At 44.3% G+C, this 18,475-nt stretch overlaps 1 protein-coding gene across 2 annotated transcripts in view; it reads left to right on the top strand.

The window, feature by feature from the left end:
* LOC136748638 (phosphatase and actin regulator 3) overlaps positions 1-18,475 on the top strand; it is a 48,639-nt gene that overhangs the window by 8,368 nt on the left and 21,796 nt on the right. The window contains exons 1-6 of one of the 2 annotated variants that reach the window (XM_066702557.1): positions 11,359-11,543; positions 15,588-15,749; positions 16,187-16,264; positions 16,684-16,839; positions 17,497-17,721; positions 18,181-18,412. In XM_066702557.1, coding sequence (XP_066558654.1) covers positions 15,593-15,749; positions 16,187-16,264; positions 16,684-16,839; positions 17,497-17,721; positions 18,181-18,412 — 848 coding nt within the window. In that variant the 5' untranslated portion in view covers positions 11,359-11,543; positions 15,588-15,592. Of the gene's footprint in view, positions 1-11,358; positions 11,544-15,587; positions 15,750-16,186; positions 16,265-16,683; positions 16,840-17,496; positions 17,722-18,180; positions 18,413-18,475 lie in introns of those variants that run through there. The other variant, XM_066702556.1, reaches the window with a different exon arrangement.

Raw genomic sequence — 18,475 nt, 5'->3', positions numbered from 1 at the left:
TTAGGATAATGTTTCTGGGTGGGTGAGTGGGGTAGTTATTTGTAACCTCAGCAACACAAAAATTGTGGAGCGGACAACACCTTCCTGTCTGACAGTGCATTGGGAGAGAGATGAATGCCTTTGCTTTGAATAGTTTGTTCTGTGGTTTCAGAGGGGGATTTCAGCTGAATGCTGGTCCAGTTTGTGTGCATTTGCTGGCGTCAGGGGCTGCCGCTTATCAGAAATGTGTCTCCCTGCTTTCCTTCTGCCCCCTCCCTCAGGTGTCTCCACAATCCCGTAGTGCCTGGATTAACTCTCAGTGGCATCCAGAGACTCAGATGGCATTGGATTCTATTGGATTAACTTTCCGCAGTGTTAGATCAAAGCTTCTCTGACTTCTATTCTTTTTTTATCACTTTATACAGCAAAACAAGCAGGCAGCCTGATGTGGAAGATTAGACCCCTGTATCTAAATTGACAGAGCTCATGTTTTATTAACGAGCAGCTATAAATAGCCCCTTGGTCTGTTTGTGTTGGTGAATATGCAGGGCTGTGATTAATTCTGTGCATTCTGAGGAAACACAAGCACAAAGGGAAATCGCTAACAGAGGCTGGCAGCTCAATGCTCATAGCCTTAAATGGCTACAGATGAGAAGCGGCACATCACTGTGGTGTTTGCCGTATTGCCTCCGCCAAAAGCATGTGCGCGGCCTTGTGTTGGGCCCGCCAGTCTGTGTGGTGCTGCTCTCTGGTGATCGTTTGGATAGCTTTTGCTTTGGAGGAACACTTGTGGATCCTTGGGGAGGGGCAGCAGTTTTCTAAGATAGGCAAGAGGAAAACAGTGGCTAGTTTGTAATCGATAACTCAAGTGAGATGGAAGAGGAGGTTGTCCCAGAGTCTTTCCATACTTTTTTTTTTTTTTTACAGGTTTACAGTTCCATATTCATCCTAAAAGTTTTTATTATCGTTCTTATATGAAAAAAAAAATAGACCCATGTCCCATTTAAGAGCTGTACATACAAACGTTATGTAAATGTCGCAGCCTCACAACTTTAGGAATGAACTGTGCAGGGTACCAACTGACACAGAAACATGATATTCACTTTTTTTTTTCAGGATATTGGATATTTTGGGAACTTTATTACTGCCTACACTGTGCTGTAGGGTACCTTTGCCTTCCTGACACACTGATGGCCATGTCTGTCTTCCACTGGTCTGATCTTGTTGTGTTGCATTACTCTTACAAGCTGCTACCCCAAGAAAATTAACAAAACCATGAATATTAGAATAGGTTCTACGATCTTATTGCATGTCTTTCTGTATATATAAAGTCAAACTGATCAGCCCTGCAGGTCTTTGTGTCCCAGAAACTGATCTGCAGTCCCCTTGCTTTTTTATGTGTGAGTGGTACCTACACAAGTGGGTGTGGCTCCAAGTCGTAAATATGAATTACAGCTAAATGTATCCTGTTCCTGGTGTTTGAAAGCGGTGGGTTTTGGGGGTGGGGATGTGTGAGGTACATATTGATTTTGATATAAAGCACAAGAGTGTCATAAGTCTGCATATCAGCATGAGCATCAAATCTAATTGTTTTTACTGAATGCTAATGAATTCTTATCACAATGAATGGCCAACTATGATAAGCCAATTTGAAAGGCAACTGAAGTGGAATCCTTCATGCTATGGGCGATCGTGCCAGCAATACTCCACAGGTTTGGGTACTTTCCTTCTCCTGTAGGATGTTAGCATTAATCTGGACTGCTGTGTTGTTCAGGGCAGCTGTAGCTCGCTCATGTGCCAGAGCCCTCTCCTTAATGTGCACCCCCACCCCCCACCCCTCCCCCACAGCGCCTCTCGTCAGAATGACATCACTGCGCTGTCTCAGGCCACTCATTAACTGGCAGAGAAAGCAGCAGCAGCAGTAGCCCGTAGGGGATGCAAATCAGGAGTGGACAGCAGATGTGGCAGGCAACGCTGAAGCAGCTTAGTAGGAGCAAGGGGGAGCGGCACAGGAACCGAGGCCCAGCTTCCATCTTCAAAGCTCCTGCCTCCCAGGCTGCTCCGTGCCCACCTGCTCCCAGGTACAGCCCGAGGCCCCTGCCTCCCGGCCACACAGGAGCAACACAGTGCTGATTTATTGGCTGTAATTAGGTGAAGAGGCTCGGGGGCGGGTTTGTGCGGAGACATGCAACAATGAAGATGAATCGATCCCTTCAGAGCACGGGATGTGTGTTTATGACTGGCCTTTCATTAATATTTCAGTCAACTGAGACAAAGAGCTTCCAATTGCTCTAGAGTTTGGGATATTAATAACAATAATCATATTAATAGTACTACCATAGCTACTACTGTTACTACTACTAATTGCAATCATCATCATCATCATCATCATCATTCACTAAAGAAGACAAAGACTCTGGGAAGGTGGGGATAGACACAAAGTTTAAAATCACACAACTTCACACTCCAGGAGTAAAGCTGTAACACCAGACACTGCTGTCATGGGCTCAGTGGAACAAAATTGGGGATTTAGAAAAACAAGAAAAGGACAACATTTATTTAATGAACAGGTAAGGTTTATAATAACACATCCAGAAAAGTGAATCAAGACTCTCGGCCCAGGCCAGAGCTACCTGCACACGATACAGCTCTGTGTTACTGCTTTTGTCTGACTAGGAGCGATGAGGAAAGAGTGAATTCTGAAGGGTGAGGAATGATTCAAAGTGCCAGAGGGACAGAAAGGAAGACATTCAATGGAAAACAAATGTAAGGTCAAAGCCAAGCAAGGTGAAGAACAGAGAAATGTTTTGCTGCATTAGTGAGTGATCTAACTGGCCTTTTGTGTCGAATCCAGCAGCTACCTTGCTGACGAGGGGGGAGGTGTGGCCTGCAAATGTTCAATTGAAGGTCACCTGTCCTATCATTAGTTTGAAAGAAACATCCTGATGTGTTGTTTTATTTATTTGTTATATTATTTCTTATACTCCTTTTCTTTTAAAGCAGCGTTTGGCTGTATATGGTATAGAGAAAAAACAAGCATGGCCTGGAATATGGTAAACAACACAAGTGCAGGGAATGCCATATGAAAGCTTTGTCTTATGTAAATGAAAGTCTGGTTTACCATGGTAACCTTTCAAAGGAGGATGAGAGGGTAAGAAACGGGAGAAAGAGAGAGCGGGAAGGAGAAGGAAGGAGGGGTGGGGGGCTAGGAGGTGGAGAGGAAGGAGGGGGGGAGGAGACTGGGAGAGAACAAAGGAGTTTTCATGGAAGGAGAGAGGAGGGCTGAGGAAACAGCACAGGCTGATCAAAATTCACTGACTCAGAAGGGATGAAAAGATAAATTCTGGGGACAAATATATAGCTTGACAGGAAATCAAGTGGATAGGCATGTTTTTTTTTAATAATTATTTAGATCTTTAGAGTTGAGTCGTTTCTATCTCTCTAAACAGGCACGGTTCCAGCAATTGAGTTTGACGAGCTTACATATACGTACAGAGATATGAATGGGTATGCTTTCTTCAGGGCTCCACAGGCCAAAAGAGACGTGTTCGGCTTTATGTGTAGAAAGGATGGAAATAATGTTTTTTTTGCGATATTATTTTAGGCTATTTTATGCAGTTTACACATCAAAGTGACAAGTCGGGTTTCATTGCTGTACGGTACAGCTATAGATACAGTCAAACATCCTTCCAGTACTTTAAGGCAGCTCATACATTTTATTCAGTGCCTTGTTTAAGATCTGTCCTAACAATCACTGCATTTGTTATAGAAATGCCAGGGAGCATTTTTTTTAATAACCCCTAACAATAAATGTACTTTGGTTGTTCTATTTTCAGTGAAACATGGATTGCCAGGATTCTTCTAGACAAGAGTAATTTGGGAACCATAGAGAAAGAATACATGAAAGAAGATTTATTTCTGCTTATTACAGCTTTACTAACAAGGAGAGTTTTATTTGTATTGTTTCTAAATATGATGGGCTCCTTCTCTCTGGCAGCAAACAAAGCCCCCCTAACAATGCCAAGAGCAAATTGAGCTGCAGAGTTTGAGTTCTAATGAATGCTCTCTCGCTCCACTTTCTGCAGTTCCTTGATTAATCGCGAGCATTCGAGTTGGCAAAACGATGACACCGCGGTGGAGGTAAAGCCAGACACTTGGGAAATGGTCTCGCAAATCTACTGTAATGGCCTGCAGAGTGGAAATGTGCACACAATAATTAGGCTGTGAAATGGTGCCTGGAGTCGGCACTGGGAAGGCCAGGCACAGCAGTCAAGGTGGCTGCGATGAAAACCAGGACTAGAGTCGCAAGCCAGAACTGTAATCCAATATTTCCTATCTCCCTCAAAGCCAACCCCCCAAAACACACACACACATCCTGCCCCTCTCCCACTGCTATCCTCCTCCCTGAAACACAAGCACAGATGTCATTGACTTCAGCACCACAGAAAGTCACAAAGACAGGAGTCAGAGAGAAGCATGATGCCACCCCCCACCCCAAGCCCCCAGCCAATCCTCTTCCTGAATTCAGTTTGTGGAGAGGAGATACAAATGGTTGCATCACGGGGAGCCCCAAACAGACAGGGGCAGAGGGTTGCACTCCAGGGTACGGCACAGGAGATGGGCAAGACAAGTTCTATAATAAAATAAAATAAGAAGATGTCAACTGACACAACGACTTCAGAAAATAACACCAGCGAGGAAAACAGTAGGAGATGTATGTCATTATTATAGTAAAACCAGGTGATATTCAGCAATTCTGCCTTTAAATACCCCCAGGAGACATTATTATTATTATTATTGTTGTTGTTAATGTTCTAATAAAGAATGTAATTGTTGCAAGAACTGAAATTGAAAGTTCAATAATGGGGCTTCTTATTCTGCTACTAGGTATATTATTATTATTATTATTATTATTATTATTATTATTATTATTATTATGTTATTATTATTATATTAATATTATTAATAATAATAACACATCTTAAGAGCCTCTCTTTTGCCCAGCAGTTTTGTTAGGGATGGTTAGTCTCCCTGGCCTTGTCCTTGATTTGAAGTACCAGCTACTTTCAGTACCGAGGACAGCTCCACAGCATGGGACCAAAGAAATGATACCGAGACAAACGCTGCTCTGATCTGTCTGCAAGTGACTGTCTGAGAGAGTCAGCTGTGCAACAACAACAAAAAACAATTAAACACACAAATTAAATAAATAAGACAAAACCAAATATGTATATTTTTTTATATTTATAACTCAAATTAAGATACAGATATGAGGCCAAACTAAATGTCAAGCCTCATTCAGACATGTGGTATGTGGTCTGGAGAACTGGACTTTATTCTATACTCAATCTAATGTCTTACAGTCACCTGGACCCTGTCTGCCACTCTAGCTGCTCCCCCCCTCCCCACAAATGCATGTGTGTGTTTGTATATTTGAAATTGTGTGGGAGTCAATTGCATTACGAGAGTTTGCTGTGTTTGTTTCCTGTTGAAAGGGGATGGTTCCTGAGTGTCTGTGTTTGTGCATGTTGGACAGTGTGTGTGTTTTTGTGTGGGTGGGAGCGAGTGCCCCTGACTTGACTGCGATCATGCACTGTATTTAAATGGTTCTCTCATGGTCTGTTTGGTTCCCATGTAAGCCCTACATGAAACTGTTGTAATATCATGGAGTACCACTGACTAATATAGTTTATTGCTCACTGACCAAAGGATGTGTAATATTTTAGCAGAGGAGCAGGGTTAGGTTGGGCAGATTAGCCCCAATAACAAATTAAAGCAGCAGGCATTTTTCCTCCTCTTTGTTGTCAAGATTAAAGGTTGAAAGTGCAAATGTGAAGCCCTTTACCCTCTCTACATCTTATTATGAATTAAATGTATGAAAAAAGTCCCCTATGGGACTCTTCCACCATTCCAATTATCCAATATTATTGACAATGACCTTTTAATGCACTTATTTCAATACAATTAGCGTGTGTGTGAGGTAGAGAGAGATATTGTTATACAAATATTGGCAGATATTGGTATACAGTATTCCTACAGTCCTGTGTGGTATGCCAGGGTCTCAATATTTCCCTGCATGCATGTTCGGCAGCCTGGTCTTGTGTTCTGTATGAGTCACTCTATGTGTTTCTCTGGAGTGAGTCAGTGTGCCATGTGTTTGTGTTTTTAGTGCGTGGGAGGGTCATGCACGTATTTATGCGTGTCAGTGTTTGCGATCTGCATGCATGTGTGTTCTGTTAACATTGTATGCCGTTACTGCTGGGCATTGAGGAAGGACATGTTTCTGTTTTAGGGGCCATATCAGTGTGTATGTGTGTCAGCGTGTGTGTGTCTTTGCCGGCTGGGGGGGACTGGGGGAGATTCTGCCCGGTTACTCTGCTGTGGACTCATCTCATCCACAAGGGGACGGATGGGAGAGAGCTTTGAGGCATCCAGATATTATTATATGTTTTATAAATCTTTCATGCATTGACCCGAATAAATTCAAGGCTGAATAACAGAAATAAATTGCACATGAGAACACACCCACCTGGTCCCACTAGGTGCCATGGAACAGAAGAGCCAAAGAAAGATGGAAAAATAATAACTAAAAAACCTTTCAATAACAAAACTGAGCTTTAGCTTTATGCTGTGACCATTAATAAATAATACATCATCATATCCCCCCATGGATACAGTTCAAGCTGATTTTTCCTACTTTTAAGAAAACATTGCTTTTTGTTTATGTGGGGTAGGTGTATTCTCTGAAACCTGACTGATTAAAGGCAGGAATTGGGGACGGGGGGAAAATTAAGCAACAAATAGATTTTTAACAGCAGGTTTTTGTTTTTTTCTTTATAGAAAGCTAGTTTCAGTGTATAGCAGTAGTTATTAAATTAGTGTGCACAGCATCCTTCCTTCAATGGTGTGGATGAGTGGAAATGCTCATTATCAGAGTCTCCACAATACCCTCAACACTAGGGGCAAATCATAAAGTTCCCTGTGGTGTATATAGCTCCAGAGAGACCAGTTTCACTATATCCTGGGGGTAGATTTTGCCTTCATGAACAATCCTAGAGGAATTAAGTCTTTATCAGTGTTTGAGGTAAGACAAATATTATCAAATGGTTCCAATCATAAAATTAGTTCTATTGCAGGAGTGCAAGCAGTGTGTTCTCACAATGGAATTTCCCAGTCTGTCTCTTTATTTCATACCAGGTACAAATCACTGGCAAAACACTCAGAACCACAAGTAGATGCCCAGGCCTGGCTCCCAAAATGCAGCAACACTCTCACCACATTACACCAGAATCAGGCTGCATATTTAATTGGGTCCTTCTGGGTAGACTGGATCAGTATACAAACCAGCTATAAAGGGTCTAATGACCACCTGATCTGAGAATATGACAATCTCTCAAAGATAACATGTTTCAATAAACATGTAATGTACTTGAGGGAAGGCAAATCAGAGAGTTTGCTGTTCCTCTGCAGCGCACTTTGCAGCTGTCTGGCAAACTCAAAGAAACATGTGAACCAACCTGAGGAAAACAGAGGTTAATTGGATTCATTGCTAATCAGATTCTAATACAAAACAGCAAAAGTTAAGAAATTTCACGGCCAACTAGGGACTTTAAAACAGGCAGATTTCCGCAAATAGATGTGTACTAATGCTTAGGGAGTCTCATGGCCAATCAATCCCACAACCCTCAGAACACAGACTGTGATAATGTTCCCCCATAACAAACCTAATTGCACCGCATCGCAATGAATGTGCAACAGTAACACTTGTTGTAAATTGTGCATTTCAGTTTAATAATTAAGCGTGTGCGTATTACATATATATTGTTTCTTTGTAAAAGTCCTGGGATTTTGTAGACAGATATGTGCTTCTTTACTGCCTTTGTATAAAAGTTGCTTCAAATATAAACTATACCATTAAAAACAGATCCTGCAGAACATTTTTTAATACTAATTTAATGTATGTAGTATGTTGGTAGTTGGTGGGTTTCTTCATCAATGCCAAAAATAGCACTGGGTGCTTCTCCCCAACTCCACTTCCCTTCTTTATAATCCTGTTTTTGATATTGTAGATGGAAATTACTTCCTTGCTAAACCCTAATTAGAATACATTCTTAATAGCCTTCATTATAAGACAGGGATAGAGAGAGGCAATCAGGGTTGCATTGTAGTCTCGAGACAGGGGGCATTGGTTACTAATCCAGGTGATTTCCTTCTCTGAGCTCACCTCTGGGGCTAATACTGATAGCTCTGCGAACGAAAGAAGGTTGGGAGCCATATCTCCTAATACTATTACAGTGGATCCCCTAAGCTTTCCAACTCTGCCGACAGACTTTCACCCGCTATCTCTCTCTTGCCTAATCCTTCACAGAATATTCCTTACAAGCCATCAGGCGTAGCTGCTGTGTGCCGGCATATTGCTGGCTGTGAGTGACTAAGTGGCCTCACCTCCTCAGGCCTCGGGCTCTGCAAGCCCTGAGGAGTGACAGTGGCTGTTGTTCAGGGCGGAAAAAACACCAGCAGAGTCAGAGTTCGGGGCTGATTGCAGCACACAGGGAGGGGAGAGGAGGGGGCTTGTCACATGAGGGAATAGCATCTCCCAGAGTGACTCAGTGGGTCAGAGGCACAAAGAAGGTGGACATGGTTTCATGGATGAGGGGGGGTAGTTAGACTATAGTTGGGATTGGCTAAATATGATGGGCGGCTTATAACATCACATATGTAATAGACTTTTACAATTTGTACTTCAAGGGCTTCAATTCAGTCCAGCTCTCTGTCACAGGACCATGACAGTGCAATCAGCATTACTGACCCTGATCAGTAAGAATGTGCACCTCTCTTTCTGTTCCCCAAGTGGCATTTCATTTCCAAACAGCTGCAGGTGCCTGAGTCTGTGGGCTGGACGCACAAAAGTTTCGAGTGTTTTCAAACCCTGCTTGCCGTGTAATACAAAAACAAGCTGCTATTTCTGTGCCAGACTAGGAAAGGGGAGTTGATATGGATGAATAAGATGTTGATTTGCCCCTGAAGGCATTCACGAGGAGCTCTCTGATAAAACCGGCTTATTTTCCTTGTAGAAAATAAATAAATTAATAATGTGGCAAGAGCAGCATTGTATCTTATTAATCCAGTCCTGTGCACTTCGCTAAGACTTTACCACACACACTTCCGACAGGCTCAGCATTCGGATCTCCTATTTATATATGTGTGTGTGTGTGTGTGTGTGCGAGTGAATGGAATGAATTTGTCTGATAGCTTGGTCGTCTCTTGCAATGTAATACAAATACCACATTCTGACTAGACTAATGCATGACAGAATGAATCTCAGTATTCTTCTACAGGAGTGATGTCATAAGTCAAGCTAGAAACTGATATGTTACATAATTGCAAGGGGCTGCCAAGCCAACAGACTATGCTGTAAGCAATGCCTATTCATACATTGAGTAGGTGTACACAAAAATGATCAGACTATTTCAATGGAGTCTGATATCTCTGCCGTTCAGTGCCTGGTCACACTCAGGTCAAGCACAGATGTTGGGGACAGACCGAACGTCTCCACATATACCTTAAAGTGGAAATGAGTACAATAACACAGTAACATGATTTAAAGTAATTAAAAACTATTTGATTAAATGCGTTGGAAACAACCATCGCTGGCCCATGCCCCAGGGACACAACACTGCTTTAAATTTTCCTACGGCAACGAGCTTTCTATATCCCCGTTCGGTGGTGCATTTTTAATAACATGCTCTAAATATTGCATGAGCTCCATTTCAAATTGGCCAAAGAAATGGGACACAACCAATTTATTATACTCCTTTATTTACAGTAGCCGACAACCCCCAGGATGCACATTTGGCACTTGGTGGATTATTACAGCACCCCAAAAACAGAGACTCTCAGTTGGGAGGAGGGATATAAGTTAACATTGTCCATAAGGTCTATTTCTTGGAACCAACACCATCTGCTGTATATTGTAGAAACAATCCAGAGAGAGGTGTAGGAATAAAAATAATGAACATGATGCATATTAATTATAGCATGCATATAATCCTTATTGGGAATCATGTCTCCAAAGCAACTTTCCAGTGGTTGTGCATGTATCTACTTACATGCAGTAAAATATTCTTACACCCCTGTATCCTTAAGCCTGGTCCAGCCATAACTGCGACCCTAATCCTTAACACCAACCTAAGCCTTAGCTCAGACTCAATATGCCAAATCAAATGGGTTTTACTCTGTATTAAATATGGATTGCCATGCCAGATTACATATATGGAAACAGGCTGTAGAATCAGGGAGATTTTGTATTTTCTAGGATGCCTGTATGCACTAGAGAATTGCCTTTTTGTCTACAGGCCCACGGATGATTGAACTGAGCTTCAAAAACATGGCAGCCCACACCCACCGTCAACCTCCTTGATATCTCTGTTTCTCACCACCTATTTCACGACCTGTAGCACTCGCTGTTGAGCCATCAGTCAGATCCTTAATGGACCCGATGAAACCAAACTTAATTACCCCCTCATATGCATAAGTGCATCATGGCTGCGCTGTCAGATGCAAAGACTTGGCAGTTTCTAATCAAGATCATCCTTTGAATGTTTATCCTTCATAGAGTAAAATAAGTAATGTTTATCCTGTATATTAAAATGCATGCATGATTGTTACATAGATATATGGGGTAGGGGTATATGGGGTTGTCTCACTCTACGTGGGGTTTTGGAGGCCATAAGATGATGCTTATGTTCTAGACTTGGCCTCCATAACATCAAAGATGGCACTGTGACCAGATTTAGCACAATTCAAAAGATCAGAAAAAGACTGAAAGCTTACAGATGGTTACATGAAAGTGTGGATTATTTTCTCGGTGCACACATGATGGATAGTTAAACTAAAAAGGCAACAAAAAAGCCCTCCATTTATCAACGTTGTGCAAGAAAAATCATATATCATTCAGTCTCTTTCCAGACTATTTTAATTCCCCTCTCGCCAAAATGAGACGATTCCACCCTTGCGGGGATACATTCATACATAAATACAAGCTTTGATGAATGGTGACATTAAGCCAGACACTTGAGCAAAGGCTAGCATTTTTTTAATCGCCTTTTCAGCTGTGCTGCATGAGTGGATTGATTCAGGGGGAGGAGGGGTGGTATTAAAGCAGCCTGGGAAAGCAAGGGTTAAGGCAGAGCTGTTGGTTGCGGTAAAAATGTGTGGCTGGAGGAGCTGTTGTGGGATCCAATGTGCTGACTGTGCTATAAGCGACGGGCGCTCCGTGCCGGGGATACAGAATGTAATTGGCTTTTCGTTCCGGCTAGTTCTGTTGTCTGTAACATTTCTTGAACTCCCCCCCCCCCCACCAACCCATCACAAGGGAACATCCTCAAGCTTTTCACGCTTGCCCTGTAGCACCTTTTCTTTCCTGTCTTTTTTGTTTCATTCCTACCAAGGCATCAGATCAGACCGCGGGGCAGCAGGCACCAAACGCACGGTACAGGTTTCCAAAAGCGAAAAGGATGCTCTTGAAGACGCAGGAGTACAAAGACAAAACCGACTAACGAAAAGTGAGTGAGTGACGTGTTGCGGGGTTTGGGGGGGGTCTGTAGGACTTCGCTTTCCTCAAGAGAGATCTGAGAGAAATATGGATGCCGATCATCTGCCCGGGAGGGGTGTGCCATGCTTTCGGCGTGCGTCCCGGGGTGCCATGCCCAGAAGGCATCACAGTCACAGGCATAGTAATCCAGGTGGATGTTTTCTAAACTAGAATTGAGCTCTAGTTGCGCGTTTGCTCAATGCCTGGGTATTGTACTAACTGTTATATACCGGGCTCTAGTGTAGGTACCTATACAGTGCACAGATACTCGCATCGGATCCGTGGTGCAGAGCAGGTCGCTCTGCAGGAATCGCATGCATGTAACGATGGCATTGCCTGGGCTCAAACATAACGTGCACAATGTGTGCCAAGAGACGGTGTTAGTCTACCAAGGGGCCGGTTTGATGCAGGGGGTCTGCGGGGTCGGATTCAGTCACAAACCATCGAGTGAGGTAGCAAAAGTGAAGGGCTCCGGCGCAGTATCTGCACAAGAAGGGAAGGTGCTTGTTTGTTTACTGACTTGTGCAATTTATGCAGGGAAAAAATGCACCAAAGCCCTCTTCCCTTCTGTTGCCATCTAACTGTATCAGATTGCTTTTTAATGACTGAAAGGAAATCCTAATATTGAAAAAGATATTCAGATTAAGGCTTTGTCTAATTCTTAATGTTATAATATCATGGAAGGCTTTTACAGAAAAACAAACGTGTTTATGAATAATGTCTTTTAAATTGCTTGGGGCCTTGCTGTAAATCTTCCATGCAACTAAGATGTGTGTTTTGAAAAGGGGATATTTGTAGGCCTCGGCTATAAAATAGTTTTTCCTGTATCTGTGGGCTTGGTTTGGATTTCAAAATCTCCCGAAATGTGTGGCTGTTCATATTGCTGTGGACGGTTTTAAAATGCACCAGGCTCTGTGAGAACCACAACGAACCATATATAAATCCATTCACCATTCTTTGACAGTTATTGTCGGGCAGCCCAGCTTAGTTTTACTTTAAATTTTGAAAGACCTTCTCGAATTGGAAAAACAAACACACAGAGAAGCCCTTCTACTGCATTATACATTGGTGTTACAGGATTGGTTAATTTTTCCTAGTCTTTGGATCTCTCAGTATGGCAACAACCCCCCCCCCACCCTACTGCACCCCACACCCCTCCCCCAACGAAAGCCTCCTCTCCCAGTTTACCCCCCCCACCCCTTTCCACACATGTGCAGTGTGCCGAGCCTTCAAGGTGCTTTTTGTGAGTATCCATGGCAACTGCCGGCTGACCCTGGGCCCTGCTGCTTGAGTTTCTCTAGGCCTGACCTGGATTTCGTCTGACGGTTAGTCAGGCAGACAAAAACCAGACATCTGACCTGCTTCCGTTTGTTCCCAATCGAGTGCTGCCTCCCCCTGGGTGAGACCAAGTAAAGCCATTGCTAGAGGGGCTAGCGTTCTCAGCCCCCACACACATCTCACACTTATGGATACGATGTGAAGGCCCAGTCGCTTACATTCAGCCTGCCTGCCCGACTAAACTCTCTCTACTCCTGTTCCTTTCAATTATTTAGCCAATTCTGTCTCACAGCTCATAACAACTGCGGCTTGGGTTTGTTTATTATCATTCTTTTTTCATAAGGGGAAGTTCCCACTTAGTATGAAGTACCAGTACAGGGCGCTACCATATTTGAACGGGCACTCACCTGTTGTCCAAATTTTCCACGGTACCTATTCACCCTGAGTGGTAGCACTTCTTGTTCCTTCAGCTACTCAAGTAATGCGCTTGTAATTGTTGTGTCCACGTGTTCACACTCCACTGCCTTTTTGTATTTATTCAGGCCAGTACAATCGCTTTCAAGTGGTCAGCGTGCAAGCATTACAGAGGATGTGTCCTCGCTGTGGCGGTCTGTCTGACATCACTCATAGCCTCTATGGAAACGCCTCCCTCCAAACCCTGATGGGATGGCAGCATCTGTAGCTGGCAATTCTCCAGCAAGCTGTGAAAGGCTTCATACAGCCAGCAGGCTCAAGGACAGAACCCCTGCACCAAGGCAAACTCACACTGATTGCACAGGATCTATAAATAATGTCTCGGTTTAGAGACTGTGCCAGGTTGTGAAGAAAATGACGTAGACTTTATTTTAGCAGCTGAAACGAGACAGGGTGACCTGCAACTCTTTGAGCATAAAGCCTCCATTTGCCTCTTAGACCACTGTCTGATGCAATGAATTTGATGTTGAATATCTGCAGTAGTTGCTTACTAGATCATTCTAATCAGCGGAGGTTTTATTTTTTTATCCCTTTGCCCTGTGGGGGGATGGCAGCCTGACTCCCTCCTTGAGAAAATCTTCAGGGGTCAAATAAAGGGAGCTGCCATGCAAAGTGGCAATGCACACATGACTGAAATGATGGGCGCACTGAGAGCAGGAGGAGGCGGCTCCCGATTCGGCCTTGTCCGTGCGTAGTGATGGGTCTGTGCTAGACCTGTATACGATTTAGTTCTCGTTCACACCTGTGTCCCCAAGCCACAGCTCCTCTCCTCGTCTGCGGGAGGGGGTTAGGCAAGAAAATACAGACGTATATAAAGCAATGAGACAAAAAAAAAACAACAACCCACGGCTCAGCTGTAATAATCTTCCCCAGAGGGCCCAGTACTCTGTCACAGCCAGACTGTGGGTGTGCTGCGTCTAGTTGCGAAACACAAAGCTTATTTTGGTTCTCCTTTCGCCAGGGGAAATGTGCTCCTCTCTCCCAGCAGCCTGCCTCCACAGAAGTGCACTTGAAAACGACAAATGAATGTCTTTTTAGTCAGAGCAGGCTGTGTGTTTTATTAAGCTTTATGTGTTCTTCTTCTGTATTTTATTGCAGTTGAGAATTTCAGTTAGTTTTCCTCTTTTTTCTGATCTTTGAACCTTGCTTGGCTAACACGTGCAAAAGACCCCGAGTTGACCTTGCAGCAGACTGTGGGAATGCAATATTGTTTGTTCAGCATACATACTAGTTTATATTAGGTGTATGTGTGTGTGTGTGTGTGGTTGTAGGGGGACAATAACAGTTTTTGTAGAGTCTTACAGAGGGAGTATACCATCCTAACACAGACCTACAACCCCCCATCTTCTGTTTCATACAGACGAGTCTTGCTTTCTTGTTTTGGTTCTGGGCAGAAGATAAAGAGCCAACTTGATTTCCTTTGATGACTCCTGCTTTCTCTAAATGGAAGTGATTGTTTTCGAAACGCAGCGAGAAACTGTGACTGAGCCCTTTGACACGACACAATGCGGGCTTGTGTCTTGCTGCCTGGCGCTGATTCATTTTTTTTTTTTTTCTTCTGCATAAACAGTGCCTCTTCTTTCGGGGAGAAAAGTGAAACAGCACTGTGCGAGTTCACCTCTGGTGGCCTTGTCTGTCTACAGAGGAGGACTGTCAGACCAGACCCAGAGTAACCTAGATTAGCTTGTTTCTCAACTAGGGATTCATTTCAACAGTCGGCTGATAGCTGTGTTGAGACGGGGGGACTGCTGTCACCTGGTATCTGCCTGCTGTGTCTGTGGTGCTACTCTCTTTTTTTTTCCCTTTCTGCACAGGCAACTCACAAACCTGACTCAATCTGTTGACCTTTGATCAGGGTTCGTTGTAAAGGACCCGTATTATACCCATGGATAGCATCTATTTTTAGTTCTCCCACTAGAGGTTGCCAGAGCATCGCTGAATTCAGGCGAGCGATTTCAGAGGTGCAACCAGTGTTGGATCCTTAGGACCATGTTTTGTGCTCTTTAACAGGACGGACTGCTTTAAATAGAAGAATAGATGTTTTGTCATAATTATTATCACCGTTCATGACTGATTCATTTGAGGTGCAGAAAAAAATATGGAAACTAAGCATCTATGCCTATGTCTTCAGTGGATCCTTGAAAGAGAGCATTAGCGCTCTGGCTGCTGTGACTTCCTGTTTGCTCCATGCTGTGTCCGGCCCGGCCCGTTCCAAAGTGGGCTGTCGGGCTGACTCTGTCTCTCCCTCTCCTGCCTGCTGTAGATGTGATGGACCAGCAGAGGGCGCTACACTCTGGCTGCCTGGTTTCGGGGGTGCGAACACCGCCCATCCGCCGAAACAGTAAGCTGGCCACTCTGGGACGCATCTTCAAGCCCTGGAAGTGGAGGAAAAAGAAAAACGAGAAGCTGAAGCAGAACTCGACGGGTGAGGACAGTGGGGGGTTGGTAATTATAGTGTAATTGCAGTGTGGGTTTCATCCCAAAGGATGCAAATGCAGTTTACAGATAGGAAAGGACTGACTTCCTACACACTGAAGTGTTGCACCTTCTGGCATGAATCTCCAAATTAATGAATGTGGAGGGGGACAGAGGGAAGGCCATACTGGGAAAGCCTGCATTGAAATATTGTGAGGGCACCTGGGTTGGCATCTCTTCTCATTGCAGTAGCGCTGTGGGATTGTTCAGGACCGTAGAAGCAATTTATTTCTCATTAGCAAAGACTTCCTATCGCACAGCGCCCCCTCTTTCCACACATCAGTGCATTCATTGGGGATTTCTGGTTCTGAGGAACTGATTGACCTTAGAGGTCTGAGCATCTGCAAGTTACAGTGAATTCATGAAGAGTATCTCTCTCCCGTGCAGCTCTGGAGAGGAAGGCAGCCGCACGACAGAGCCGAGACGAGCTGGTGAGGAAGGGGCTGGCTGAGATGGTGGATGCAGGTGAGTGAGGGGAAGAATACGGCACAGCGGTATGAGAGGGTGAGAGATTGCCTAAGAAGGGTTAGTGCCCTATCAGTATGCCCACACACTCATACTACTTAAAGAAGTTGAGGAGGATGAATCTGAAATTGACTGAACCATATCTCAATAAGTTAACATTGAGTTGTAGCAAAAACAAAAATCAGCAGACAGTTTTACTATTTGACTGGTAGATCTATCGCCACATATTTTAAACCTATATCCAGGATGAACTGCCACATTTTAATTAAAAGCTGCTTGTGCATATTCAACTTTCATTATTAAAGTATCAAGCTATGTTCTGCTTTAACTGAAAGGGTTGGTTTGGGGCTGAATAAGGTCTAATATGGTGGCTCCTTCATGTTGTATTCCCGTGTTTACATTCCCATTCTCTGCTGCAGACTCTGCGTTGGCCTGCGGGGGGAGCTTTGACGACCCCGACACCTCGACACAGGGCTCGTCGGACGGGGAGGAGAGGGAGGAGGAGTCTCTTGCCCCACTGGTCAACATCAACACCCTGGAGGACCTGGGCTCCGATGACGACAACCCGTCCACAGGTACGCAGAGCGGGGGCTAGACTCAGACTCAAACAGATCAGGATTAGGACTCCCTGAAAATAAAAAATATCACTTCGCTGCACTTTATTGCCCAAATGAGCTGTTTGAAAGGATTGCAGGTTTTGTGGTCATTCTTTCATGTTCCAAAGTTTTGCGGGTGATTTTTAAGCATACAGACACACATGTTTCAACTGCTAAAGTAATATGGGCCATAAGAAAGCAAATGTGATTTGTACTTCTCAATTTACATCCACCTCCTATGAAGAAACAGGCATTTGTGGCACAGCACAGAATGTCAAATTAACAATAACATAATGTGACATAGTGGATGCATGTGGTCTGGTTACCACAAGGTGGCGACAGAGACAGGGATAAAAGCCAGCAGGATCGCATTTGCTCAGAGCATGCAGTTGATCAGTGCTGTTGGGGTTGAGCTAAGTAGGGAACAAATTCAATGATGAAATACAGAAGTAGAAATACTAAAGAACCAAAATAGTAAAAATGGATTTCGAACCTGCTAGGAGTAATGAAAATCCTCCCAAGCTTGGTATGAATGTGATAATGTCAATATAATGCAGAATTCCTTTTCTGCATCGGTACTGTATTGCATTGGTGGGGTGAGTTGACCGTGTGTCCCCTGTCCACTCCTCCTCTCAGTGCGGGACTCCCCGGGGGACAGCGAGACGGCAGAGGACCTGAGCCCCAACTCGGAGGAGGAGGACCCTCCCGCAGCTCCTCCGGCTGACAGCGCTGACCAGGGGGCAGCAGAAGGCCAGGAGGGGGGAGAGAAGGGAGGGGGTGCCACGCCAGAGGGAGATCACAGTCCTCCGGTGGCGCCAGGGCTGCCGGCCAAACTGCTCAGCAGACTGGGCAGCCTGGATGGTGAGTACACCGTGACAACACAGGAGTGCGAAACGAGAAATGGGCTAGTCTATAGAGAGTGAGAGCCTGTGACCAGTTGCTATCCCACAAACTCAATAAGAAAGCTTTTATTTTATGTCTTACCAAGAACAAGGCAGCACCACAACACAGAATGCTTACGAGTTTATAATTATATTTACAATTATATTAGAAAGCGTTCTTCATTTCACACTTAGAACAAAGACAGACACTGTTGTTTTAAGTTAGTGTTTTTTCTATGCTTCCTTTTGTTAATGGAAAGCTATTACATTCATATTTGTTTTGGATCTGGTTATTTTTTTTGCTTAAAAAGGGACGGTGGTGATTTCATTATGTGCAGCTTGATGTTTCCAAACACTGTCCTTTTTTATTTAAATTCCTGTGAGGAAAGGAGCAGTTCTGCAGGATTGACTCGTGTCTCTCGTGTTGTCCCTTCTGCAGGATCTCAGGTGGACCCCAGTGGGAAACTGCCCCCTTCCCCCCTTCAGAGGAACTCCGTCTTACCCAAAGAGCCAGTGAGAGTCCTGGAGTGCCAGGCTTCTGCCACCCTGCGAGGGCAACACTCCACCCCCTCGGGGTCCCCTCACCTGGGCATCATCCACCCCCCTCTGCCCCCCAGTCGGGTCATCGAGGAGCTGCATCGTGCTCTGGCCACCAAACACCGGCAGGACAGGTGAGGGGGTTTTCAAAGAGTGTCACCTAACAACCCCAGCGACCAGTGTGTTCTTGGGCAGAG

This window comes from Amia ocellicauda, chromosome 4 (genome assembly GCF_036373705.1).
Source record: "Amia ocellicauda isolate fAmiCal2 chromosome 4, fAmiCal2.hap1, whole genome shotgun sequence".
In the NCBI taxonomy this organism is placed as follows: domain Eukaryota; kingdom Metazoa; phylum Chordata; class Actinopteri; order Amiiformes; family Amiidae; genus Amia; species Amia ocellicauda.
This window is presented reverse-complemented; position numbering and strand designations above follow the sequence as displayed.